Source organism: Atractosteus spatula, chromosome 24, assembly GCF_055471065.1.
Source record: "Atractosteus spatula isolate fAtrSpa1 chromosome 24, fAtrSpa1.hap1, whole genome shotgun sequence".
Classification (NCBI taxonomy): domain Eukaryota; kingdom Metazoa; phylum Chordata; class Actinopteri; order Semionotiformes; family Lepisosteidae; genus Atractosteus; species Atractosteus spatula.
Window position 1 is genome coordinate 8,086,034 of NC_142729.1, and position 11,937 is coordinate 8,097,970.

The 11,937-nt window shown below is 41.0% G+C and overlaps 1 long non-coding RNA gene and 1 gene segment (V, D, J or C); both read left to right on the forward strand.

The window, feature by feature from the left end:
• Positions 1-234: 234 nt before the first annotated feature.
• On the forward strand, positions 235-3,092 carry LOC148815851 (uncharacterized). The gene is made up of 3 exons (XR_016086056.1): positions 235-310; positions 661-980; positions 2,546-3,092. It is a non-coding gene; the product is annotated as an uncharacterized LOC148815851 (long non-coding RNA).
• Positions 3,093-4,804: 1,712 nt separating this feature from the next.
• Positions 4,805-10,541, forward strand: LOC148815852 (Ig lambda-3 chain C region-like). The segment is given in 2 exon segments: positions 4,805-6,491; positions 9,993-10,541. Coding segments are annotated over 2 exon segments (444 nt in total).
• Positions 10,542-11,937: the final 1,396 nt, after the last annotated feature.

Below are 11,937 nucleotides of genomic sequence, written 5' to 3' on the forward strand. Positions count from 1 at the left end.
CGCTCTGTTAAGCTCATGCAGTTCCCCCAGCACAGCGCGAGGCAGCCTGTGAGGCAGAACTGGGGGAGATAAGCAGGTCAGGGTTTCAGGTCAGGGCTGTGAGGGGAGGCAGGTGAAGGCAGCGACCATCTGGCTGTGTGGTTTCTCCCTCTGCTGCTGCCCTGAAACTGACTGTCAGTCTGCTGCTCTGTGATTGCAATCTCTTCTTCTGGGATTGTTTCTTTACAGCCGTTCTGTGATTGTCATTCTGCCTTCGTTCTGTGGTTCTACCGAAAGCAAAACAGACTGAATTAAACAGATTGAATTACAGGTAATTTAAAACAAATTAAACTGGATTTCACTGGCTTGTGAGCAGCAGTGTTGAGTAATTTATCTGTGAAATAACATGTTGGCACTGAATGTGATTAATTCTTTCTCACTTTTTGTTGAAATGTGAAACGAACTAACATACAGTATGTAGGTGACAATGCAAATTGATCTTATAAAGTGTGTCTATTATGAGGAGGCATGTTCAGCATATCATATTAAATGAACATTGTATAATTTATATCATATCTTTCTGGAAATTTTAAGGACATTTTCGATGAGAGTTGGCTTTCATTTTACTATATTTTAAAAGCATAATGTATATCTGACTGTATTGCAAATTTGTCCTCACAGCTCTCTGGTCCTGGGATGCCTTCTGTGTGGAGTCTGGATGTTCTCACTCTGATCAAGGAGGATTTGTCTTGTCCTCCAGTTCTTCTCGCCTTCCTGAACCCTGATTGCCGGAATAATCAATCTCTGCAAGTTATTGCCCCTGTCTGCTGGTATCAAAGTTTGCTGTGATGGACTGGCATTCAAGCTGCTGTCCCTCCTTGCGCGTAGACCTCCAGATTAGACTCTGGACCAGGAATAAGAGACTTTCTGATGATGGATGGACTCAAAAGGATGTGTGATACAAGAACACAACCACATGCATATTGGTTGCATATTATCAGGTATGTCTGTTGTGGCGCTGGAGACATCAGTCTGAGATGTACTGTAAGTCTTAGTGATAATTATTTCAATACTGCACATCAATACAGCTTCTAGTCTAATAACAGAAAGAAAATTAAGTATGAATAAGAAAGAAGAACTGAAAGGAAGACATTGGCAGTGGAGGGCTGGGAAAGAGCAGTTTTGTGCAGGTTTTGTACAGCTGCGTATGAAACTTCACACCACTTTATTTTCACCGACACAACTGTTTGATTTATAATTAGAATTATTAGATGTCTTGATAGGTACAGAAGATATACTGTAGCGCTTTATTGAGCAATCTGTGTATGTAAACTCATATATGTATATAGTGACATATATACTGTACATATATTATTGGCCCTGATTTGCTACTGCAGGCAGTGACAAGACATGAATTGTGCAGCTTGTGCCCTAGATGGGCTGCTGGAAAAGGACTTAGTGCTGCTGTATGCACATATGTTGCCTTTGTGTGGTTGTTTCTTCCCTGTAGTTGATCTTCCTAGTTAGATTCCTCACTGGGTCGCTGTCTGTAACCCTGTTAGCAGCAGAACCATGAGTCCCCCCACAAACTGGACTCCAGTGGTTTGGTGGTGAGCAACTGTGTGACAGAGAGTAGGATGTGGTAATAAAGCAGGGTCAGTCAGCAGGGCTTCGAAGTGTTGTGATTGCTTCTCTTTGGCTTCCTCTGCAAAAATTAAACCCAAGAGTGAGATTTTTTTTATGGGAACTAGAAGAAGCTGAAAATGTGAGAGATTAAGATCCTGAGGAGATATTTTGGAGATGGGTTGGAAACTGTGAATTGGCAGAACAAACTACCAATCCAAAATAGAAACTCATGCAACAGAAAGACTGTAACCTCTCCCTGATAGGGAAGGTGCTGGTGATTAAAGTCAAGCTCTTGCCTATCTTGAATTTTCTAGCTCCCACCTTCTCAATCCCACACTGTTATGTGGCAGAGCTGGGGAGAATGATGTTTCATTTTCTATTGGTTTGGAAGCAGAAAAGACTCAGGAGGGAAATAATGTACTGTACAGGCCGCTACCCTTGGGGGGGAAGTTTGTCCCAGATGTTGCCATGAAACTGCTGTGCATCTTCCTGACCCCTGTACTGAGAGGTCTTGCGAGGGCACCTGAACCACAAACCTGGACTTATTGTATTTCCCCAGGTGTGTGGAGGTAGGGAGGTATCAGACCCAAGCTGGATGTCCCATTCTCTGAGACATGCCCTGCAAGTTACAGCACAGATAAAAGCTTTTTAAGATCTCATCCAATTGGTCATGATAAGATCCTCCATCTGAGACTGGAGATGAAATTATCTCTTCCTTACACACATTGAATTGATTTATTTATGCTTCTAGGATCTCAGTATTCTAAATGAGGTCGGACAAGTGTGAGGGATCATTTTAGCTCAAATGTCCCTTGATTCCTGTGTGAAATGTATCTTTATTTCTTTATGTCTGGTTCTCCCAAACCTCTCATTGCTGTCCTATGCTGAGAGACGATGTGTCTCTTCTCTCCAGTCTCACTCCATGTTGCTTTTCTCCCAGGTGACACTAGGCCCTCGCTGACATCCTGCCTCCCTCCAGCAGGGAGCTGTCAGAGAAGAAGTTGGCCACGCCACTGGGTCTGGCCAGCAGGGGCTTCCTGTCTGGCTGGAGCCTGTAGTGGACAGTGGACCAGCAAAGTCACCAAGACCCCCGGCCTCCTGGATGGCACTGGCCTGTACAGCTGGAGCAGCACCCTGACACTGTCAGACTGGTCCTCAGTGGGCACTGTGGTCTGTGAGGCCACCCACAGCTCATAGACTCCCGTCTCATTACCCCTGAAGAAATCCGAGTGTACAGAATAGCCCAGCCCGGATTCCCAGCTTCATTCCCAGATTAGAACTGCAGATAGTGGTGTTTATCTATAACCTGTGCGTACTGTGATTCAGAAGCAGAAGGCTCTCACCCCCTCGCCTGTGTGGCCCTTCGTCTTGAGCCAGTGAGCTGCTTGTGTTAGACCCCTCTCAGAGCTCTGCTCATGTCTGAGTGTGGAAATGGTCTGTTGCTGCTAGTGACACAACAGTCAGAGTAATAAAGAGTTTTTGGATCATAAGCATCAATGTTCTGAGTATTATTGACAAACATTTTGTCTCATATTAGACTCCTGTAGCTAAACTGGTGGAGTTACTAATGATTAATTCTTCAAGACAAACAGGGTCACCATTCATCTACTGCTGGGGATCATTTTTACACAGTGTGCCAATGAATGGAGTTTAGAACAAAGGTTCAGGAGGGATGACAAGAGCCAAGTTCAATCAGACTCAGCTGTCAGGAATTCAAAATCACCTCTGATGTCAATTCCTCACCTAAAACATTATAAATACTGTATGTGATCCCCTTATCTCCCTCTCATTCATCTTTTTACATCCCTCCACCACACCATCTCTACCTCTGCAGCTGCCCCTTGGTCACTCCTCACTCTGCAGGGGGTCCCTGCCTCCCTGTCCTCTGGCCAAAAGGACCAGGACGATGAAGCCAAATTTTCACTGAACACTCCAGAAACCTTCTTGGGTGTTATTCCCTGTGGATATTCCCTTGTGTGTGTGCCCTGTGGTAAAGTTGGCTATGATACACACTCACACTCGGCTCATCCCAGAGTGAAGACTGACCCTCCGAGCAGCAGATTAAAAACTAATTACTGTCAAATGTGTGCTGCTGTACGGGCTACTACCTGTTAATGCAAATCATTTTAGGTTAGTGGATCACTAACCTCTTGGGATAGTAGATCAGTAGATCTGTAGATCAGTAGATAGTAGATCAGGAATCTGTCATTTACATGTACGTACTAAAAGCTCTTCCTTTAGCCAGTTTTAAAGAATGATATGTGTTTTTGAAATTTGATTGTGTCTGATGTTCTTCAGTGTGAATTGACCCCAGACTATACCCCAATTTGCAATGTGACTCAAGGGATCTGAGCCACTGTTTTGTTCCTTTTGTATGAGGTCATTACAAGCACCTGAATGAATAAAACGTCGCAATATTCACAGATACCCTGAAAAATACACACACCTGTCTTCACAAAATTGCAGTGAAAGAGGTGTCAGACAATATTTTTAGAGCAGCAAAGAAAACATCAGCTTTGCTATATAAGAAATAGGTTTACAGAATTTTACAGTGCAATTTCTTCCAACTTGAGAAGGCTAGCCTGTCTGGAATACTACTTATGTATGATTCATAAACTGAACATTAATTAAATCCCAACCTTTCCAGTTTTAGCCTTGAAACTTGAGAGTTCATCATTTTTCCAAACAAGGATTTGAGGATACAGGAAGAAAGCAGGAGACAGCTTCTTTCACAAACAATTGTGAAATCTATCTAGATTTTTCACATTCTTTGTTTTTTTGTAACACTGAATATTTATCTTGATCACATTTTTTAAGAAAAGAATTAGTTTCCATGTGAGAAAAATTATAGCTTTTCAACACATCACGTTGTAACATCTTGTACATCACTACACAGTATGTACACATACCAGGTGTTATACAATCTACTCAAACTACAAAATAGAAGATCAAGCCTTTTACAATCTCTCTTCCAAAAACAGACAGTATCAATTGAAGTTCACAGACAATGGTTCTGCAGTTTAATATGTGATCTTGCTGTTTTGGATAGTGAGGTTGCCTGAATGGCTTTTTACTGTTTGTAATCTGTGGTGCATTTAATTACTGTTATTTCAACTGTAGCCATAGTCAACAACCCATGTTAACACCTGTGTGTGCAAAGCACCAGTGAACTTACAATTTAAGAAGGGATTCGATGTGCACAGTTTCTGTGCTCTTGAAACACTGGCACTGGGCAGGAAGGCTGCAGGACTGTAAGATATATATTAATTGGTAAACCAGGCAGAAACCAGGGGGATCTGTTGGGAGAATCTTCTAGGATCACTTCAGTACTCCAGCCTTACAAGGGTTGCCTGTGTTCTTCACGGCTCTTACTTACTTCACAAGGGGAATGTTGTTTTGTTGGTGGTGTGTTAGGATAGGAAATGGAAACAAAGAGCACGCCTAGTCAAGGCAAGATCTGAATGAAATGCAGAAAGACACTGACCATAACATGGAGGAGGAATCTTTTGAAAGAGTCTTAATGGATTATGGATCAGATTGATAATCCAACCAGCAGTTTATTTTATTACTGAAGTCATCGTTAGGATCAAGGAGATTTATCACTTGGCAAGAGCAATGTTGTCTCTTGTATCCTAGAAGAGGATACTCATGAATTCAATGTCTTTGTTTATCCAGGATGAGGATGAATTAAAGGCCATTTCCTGACTTATTAACTTGTGGAAGTTGGACACATCATTGGATAAATACAAAGAGAGACATCATCACAGAGTCTTGGAGATCCAGCTTGATTTGATCTTTGTGTCAAATGAAATTAGTCTTTGACACATGGCTTCTGTCCAATCCATGCTGGACAGAGTGAGCAACACACAAGACAGGAGCAGACACTGGGCTAAAATTGTTTCTAAGAGAACAACAAGAATGCTGGACACATTCCATAAATCACGGAGTGACCTTTTGCTTTAGAACTTCTAATGAATCCTGAAGGATATTACAAAAAATGACTGAATGATCCTGAAACCCCTTGGTCCAAAGTCCATCCTTGACTGTATTTCATGGGAATAACTTACATTGGAAACTGCATTCTTTACTGACCTTTACATGGAACTGAAATCAATGTTTCATATTTGGAATGTGTGGTCTTTGGATGTTTTTTTAAAAACATTCTGGAGAATTATTATTTTTATTGGACTGGGGATTCATCTTGGAATACATTTCATCACAATCCTGAGGAAAGAGACATAAGTCACATGTGAGTCACGAATAGTCTGTGATCAGAAATGACCTCCAGGTGTTACACAATCTACTAAAACTTCAGCAGTGCATCTGGTGGATATACTGCGCTGCACAGATTTTACATTACAAATGCTTCTCTCAGCAAAGACAAATTAAACAACCTTGATTTATACATATACCCAGATACCTTTAATGAAGTTTGCTCCAGTCTTCTGAACTCTAAATAAACCCCAACTTTTCTTCTCTTAAAAGTGGTCATCAATTCAATAATACTTTGTTCTATTTTCATTGTCATTTGCTACATTTAACATGTATGATGTCTTTGAGGATATGAATGAGGATAACATTTAACTGTGAAACAGAAACCTGTGAAAGTCTCTCTGTAAGCGTCCTGCACTTCATCCATACTTGAATCCATAGGATAGTGATAGCCCTTGTGTTTATCCTTGAAAATAAAGTGCATTTAAAAATGTGATAAAGAGAAATAACATGTTATAACTGCAAAGCTTAAAGAAAAGCATTATTGGCAGTAGGCAGCATGTTGAAGAGCAGGGTCTGCTCTCTGCAGCAGCAGGAGGTTTTTGTACAGCGTCTCTATGGCAGTGAAGCACTGTGGTACACTTTTGGACAAGGCACCAAGGTGGTGGTGAAATGTAAGTGACTTCTCTTCTTTTATTCAACTCTGCAGGCTTGTTTGTCTGCTCAAATGTTTTTATGATGTTTTAACTGTGATCCAGTGTGCTTTGTGCCTCCTAATCTTGGTCATTCTTAACTGATGTACAGTACAGAATATTTATGGTTGAGGAGGGAAATCTTGACAGGACAGAAGCTGCTTCAGTCGAGCTTCTTCTGCGGCATTTTCCTCTCTCATGATCCTAAACGATCTTGGGTGACCCAGTCTTCTGGGCTGGTTCATGAAATTAATGCTGATTCTTTCACAGGGAAAAGAAGCTTTCACACACTAACCCTCTTTGCAAAAAGATCTACAGTAAATGTAGAGTTTGAGAGTTGTTTTGGGCACTTAATGACAGAAATAAAAGAGGAAAAACTCAAACTCAGTATGTTCATTTCTAAAAGAAGTATTTTAAACTGATCTGAACTGCAGCACAGTAATATCACCATGAACTAAACTGAGGTATTAAAGTATAGTGATTACAGAGAGCAGGCAGTGCACAGGAGAGCTGGGTGCTCTCTCTGGAGGTTTTTGTACAGCCTCTCTATGGTAATAAAACACTGTGGTGGACTTTCGGGCAAGGAACCAAGGTGGTGGTGAAATGTAAGTGACTTCTCTTCTTTCTCTCAACTCAGCAGACTTTTCTTGTCTTTTCAAATGTTATTATTATGTTTTAGCTGTGATCCAGTGTGCTTTGTGCCTCCTGATCTTGGTCATTCTTAACTGATGTACAGTACAGAATATTTGTGGAAGAGTAGGGAAATCTTGACAGGACAGAAGCTGCTTCGTTCGAGCTTCTTCTGCGGCATTTTCCTCTCTCATGATCCTCAACGATCTTTGGTGACCCAGTCTTCTGGGCTGGATCATGAAATTAACACCGATTCTTTCACAGGGAAAAGAAGCTTTCACACAAATGTTCTTTGTTAAGAGATGTGAATGTACAGTGTAATTAATGCTCTTAATTATAGAAACAAAAGAGGAAAGACTCAAACTCAGCATGTTCACTTACAAAAGAGGTATTTTGAAGCAGCACAGTAATATCACTATTAACTAAACTGAGATATTAAAGTTTTGGAATCCAAATGATCATAGAGCAGGCAGTGCACTGGAGAGCTGGGTGCTCTCTCTGGAGGTTCTTGTACAGCCTCTCTATGGTAATAAAACACTGTGGTGGACTTTCGGACAAGGAACCAAGGTGGTGGTGAAATGTAAGTGACTTCTCTTCTTTCTCTCAATTCAACAGGCTTTGAAGTCCTGGAATTTTTACATTTCAGCAGTATAGAATCTTTCATTTCTCCTGGAGCCAGACTGTGCTGTTACATTATACTTTAGAACCTGTTTACTTTTGAATCAGTGTCCTATGTGACATGTTCAGCTGTAATAATCACAATCAGTTGTGCGTTGTGTTCTTCAGGGAACAGTTTGCTCCAGTCTTCTGAACTCTACATAAACCCCAGCTTTTCTTCTCTTAATTGTGGTCATCAATTCAAAAATACTATTGTTCTTTTTTTAATGATGTTCAAACAGGTAAGAATATTTCCACTCATAGTGTCAGTGACTGGAATCTGTTTTATTGTTTTCTTATCCTTGTATTTTGTGCCAGGTCGCTAAAAGTAAGTCAAGGTCAGGCACTTCACTTACAAACTTTAATTTTCTATGCATTCTAAAAACAAACTGACAAAACTCCACTAGTACTGCTGCTTCTAATTCTATTGAATTCCTATTGCCAGACAGATTTGATATAAAGACTGCAGTTTTATCACTTCTCTTAACGTTCAGGCAGGACTGGTGAAGACAACTGTTTTTTTTTTTCTTTTATTGTATTTGCTTAACAGAGAAAAGCAAAACCTCTTTAGGCTCTGAAGTGTAGTTTTTAAATATGTTTAAAAGGATATGCTGGACAGTTTTGAGTTTCTTCAGAAGTAAAGCTATTTTTCAATACTGATCTGTAGGCAACATAATCTAACCAAACAGGAGGCTGCTGTCTCTGTTGAAAGTGAGGTTAACTGGCATTTTAAAATTCACCCCAGTTGAGAAGTATGGTTTTCTAAAGATACTGCTGCTTTCTCCATAGACAGAGACATGATTTAAAAAAATAAATTCTCAAAATTTAATTTCTACTATTTTTAGTAACATCAGAATATAGTCGGAATTTACAAATCATCATCATTATTTTCAATATTAAATTAAATTAATTTCAGTTGATTAATCATCTTTTTTATAGTAGCAATTAAAAAAATAATGATGTTGATATAAGTATAAAGCCCTACAGTATATTCATATTTTTTGAAAACTTAATCATGGACAAACTGCTGGTAAGTCTTTTATAAATTATATTTAATAAATATAGAAATCGATTACTTCTAATGTACAGATCAGCACAGGATCAAAAACTTTGAAGTTATTTCATGAACCTTGGGAAAGTATTTGAACTTAAATCTTCAGGTTTTGTTGCAGCTGTTTCTTGAGCTGCTCAGTAGAGCATGAAGTGGAACACCGATGACAGACCCAGCACAGTTGTTTTTTTTTTAGTAATGCCGATACTATAACGATAGTATTAAACTTAAACTTCAATTGACATAGACACTTTAAAAATCATCTTAAAGTGCGTATACATTGCAAGTATGTTATGTTTACACAATTCTTGTCACAAGTTGTAACAAATGAAAATTATTCTAACACTAGACATCGAGTCCAGACCAACATCAGCCTGTGCTTTTTTCAGTCTCAGCTAACAATTACCTCGACAGCTGAAGTTTAGTTTACAGCGCAGAGAAGTGACACTTACAGTATAATGTTTAATAAGATCCTGTGAAGTTATTTGTGTTGCAGATATATTAATACATGTTGTCTTTAAATTGAGAAGATTCTACATTGGCTTATTTCAAGTCTTTCATGCAGACACTCCTCCTAAAATAATCACTAATTGTTGATTCTGAATTTCAGCAGCAGGTAGAATGGGGAGTTAGTTCACTTGGTAGCTCTGTCTAAGTGTCAGTGAACTCATTGGAAACTGGGCTGGCTGATTCAGCAGACCTGTTCTCTCTGTATCAGAGGTGAACAGGCTGCTCAGGGTCACAGCCTGGAGTCAAGGCTGGTCCAGGACACCTGGTGCAGAGAACTCAGGCGCCACGATTCCAGTGACGAGTCATCAGAACCTCAGAAAGGCTCCAAACAAGCAGAGACCTGTCCTGCTCACTAGGATACTTGTAGCACATTGATCTAAGGATGTCAAGGGGCTTCTTTGAAAGCATTCTCATTTATGATATGTGTAACTTTAAAATATATGTATTGATGTTAATTGTTGGGTTTCAAAACTACAGATACAGGAGTAGAAGGAAACCTGATCTTTGTTTAGAAGCGCATGTGGTGTTTCTAGGAGTCCCAAAGTGCGGTGTGTGTTGTCAAAGTTAGTGAGGCTCAGTCTTCTGCTGTACACCAGTCCTGACTCTCTTCCCTGCTCTGTCTTTCTCTCTCCTAGCTGGCGCCACAGTGAAGCCCACAGTGTCGCTGTTCCCCCCGTCCCCCAGTGAGCTGTCCGCTAACTCGGCCACACTGCTCTGCCTGCTCAGCGGCTACTCCCCCGAGGGGGCCAGCGTGGAGTGGACAGTGGACGGCTCCAAAGTGACCAGCGGGGTCCTGACCAGCGCCGAGGAGGGAAGGGATGGCAAGTTCAGCCGCAGCAGCTCCCTGAAGCTGAGCAAGGCCGAGTGGGAGGCCAAGGAGGAGTACGTGTGCACGGTGACCCACGACAACTCACCGGCCTCCTACAGCGTCCGCAGGAGTCAGTGCACGGGCGCCGCGGCGTGATGCTGCCCTGGGAGAAGAGGGGAAGAGCCGCCCTCCCCTCGGCCCCAGTGTGTCTGCAGATCCTGTCGAGCCACGCAGCAACTCAGTAGCTTCGCATGTTAGTCTCAGCCTCCGGCCGTCACTAGAGCTTGTCTGGTAACTGGTGTGTGTTTGTGTAGTCTAGGACATTTTTCACTGTTTGTTTCGCTCTAGATGTTCAAATAAAATATTGAAGTCAGAATCTGGAGTTGTGTCACTCTTTTTGTATGCGTTTGATTTTCTGAAAAGGAATATAAGATCTCCGGGTTGAGAAAGGCCTCAGTTTGACCCTGTGGCACAGAGAGCATCCATATCAAAGGTAGCTGGCAGCTCTTAACTGAAAGACAGGGGGTCAAAGCCAGTGAGGGGAAACCGTCTTCTTATTACAATAAAAATAATAATTTAATTGATTTACCTAACATCTTCATCATCAAAGATACCCAAAAAATAATAATAAATTTTATTTTATATAGCGCCTTTAAAGGTGGCTTCTCAAAGCGCTTTACAGAATGACAACAACAATAAATAAAAAGAATACACAAGATAAAACACAATTACAATATACAGAGGAGACCGTGGATGGTGGTACTAAGTATAGTAGGAGCAGAGGGGTAAAGAATGGAACCAGTTCGGAAAAGGCTCTTCTAAAGAAGAAGGTTTTGGGTCTGGATTTGAAGGAGATTAGAGAAGGTGACTCTCTGATATCCTTGGGGAGAGAGGATATCATACAGTACATAATAATATATAATATACATTATATAACATGATATGTAGAGTGGATGGATTAAAAAATCTTCTTTCATGGGTTATTATCAAACAATTCAGTGACTAAAAGCAGTGCAGCTCAAGGGACAGAGACTTCAGTGAAACCGCAGGTCAGCTCGATGCAGAGTCGAGACAGCAGGGGCCTGAGGAGGCTGGAGACACACAGGTGTGTCTGGGGATCTGGCTCCACCTCAGGGGTGGACAACCAGCAGCACTGAAAGCTGGAGAGCAAAGAGAAGCAACAGCTGGGCTTGAACAGAGAGGAGGGGGAAGAATGAGAGATTATATATATTATATGTGTATTGAATACTGACACTGTGAAACTTTTCACATTACTGTGAGTTGCAAACTGAGCACTGATACGCTAGGATCTACAGTACCACAGTGTTTTCAAATTAACAATTGTTTTTCCTGCATAGTGACAAAAAGAGTCAGCACACAATTCTGTGCTTGTCCTGCCGTTACTTGTCCTGTTTCTAATCTTTCATAGTTTGTATAGATTTTGCAACATGCCTTTGCATTTCACATCTATTTATCTAGTAGTAACATTTACACACCCTGTAAGTATATATCACCAGAATACATGTATCACATCTGATATAAATCAGAATAAGGAATATGGTCTTATAATGAGACCTCAGGCCAGCTCAATGGAGGGTCAGACAGCAGGGTCCTGAGGAGGCTGGAGATACCCAGGAGTGTCCAACAGGAGGCCAGTTGGCTCATCTTGCTTATTTGTCAGTTTAGTAGCAAATTGAATCTAAACTTTTTCTTAAATGTGCCTAGAGTTTGGGCCTCAACTACCAGGGTGATATATTCTAGATACCCAGAAC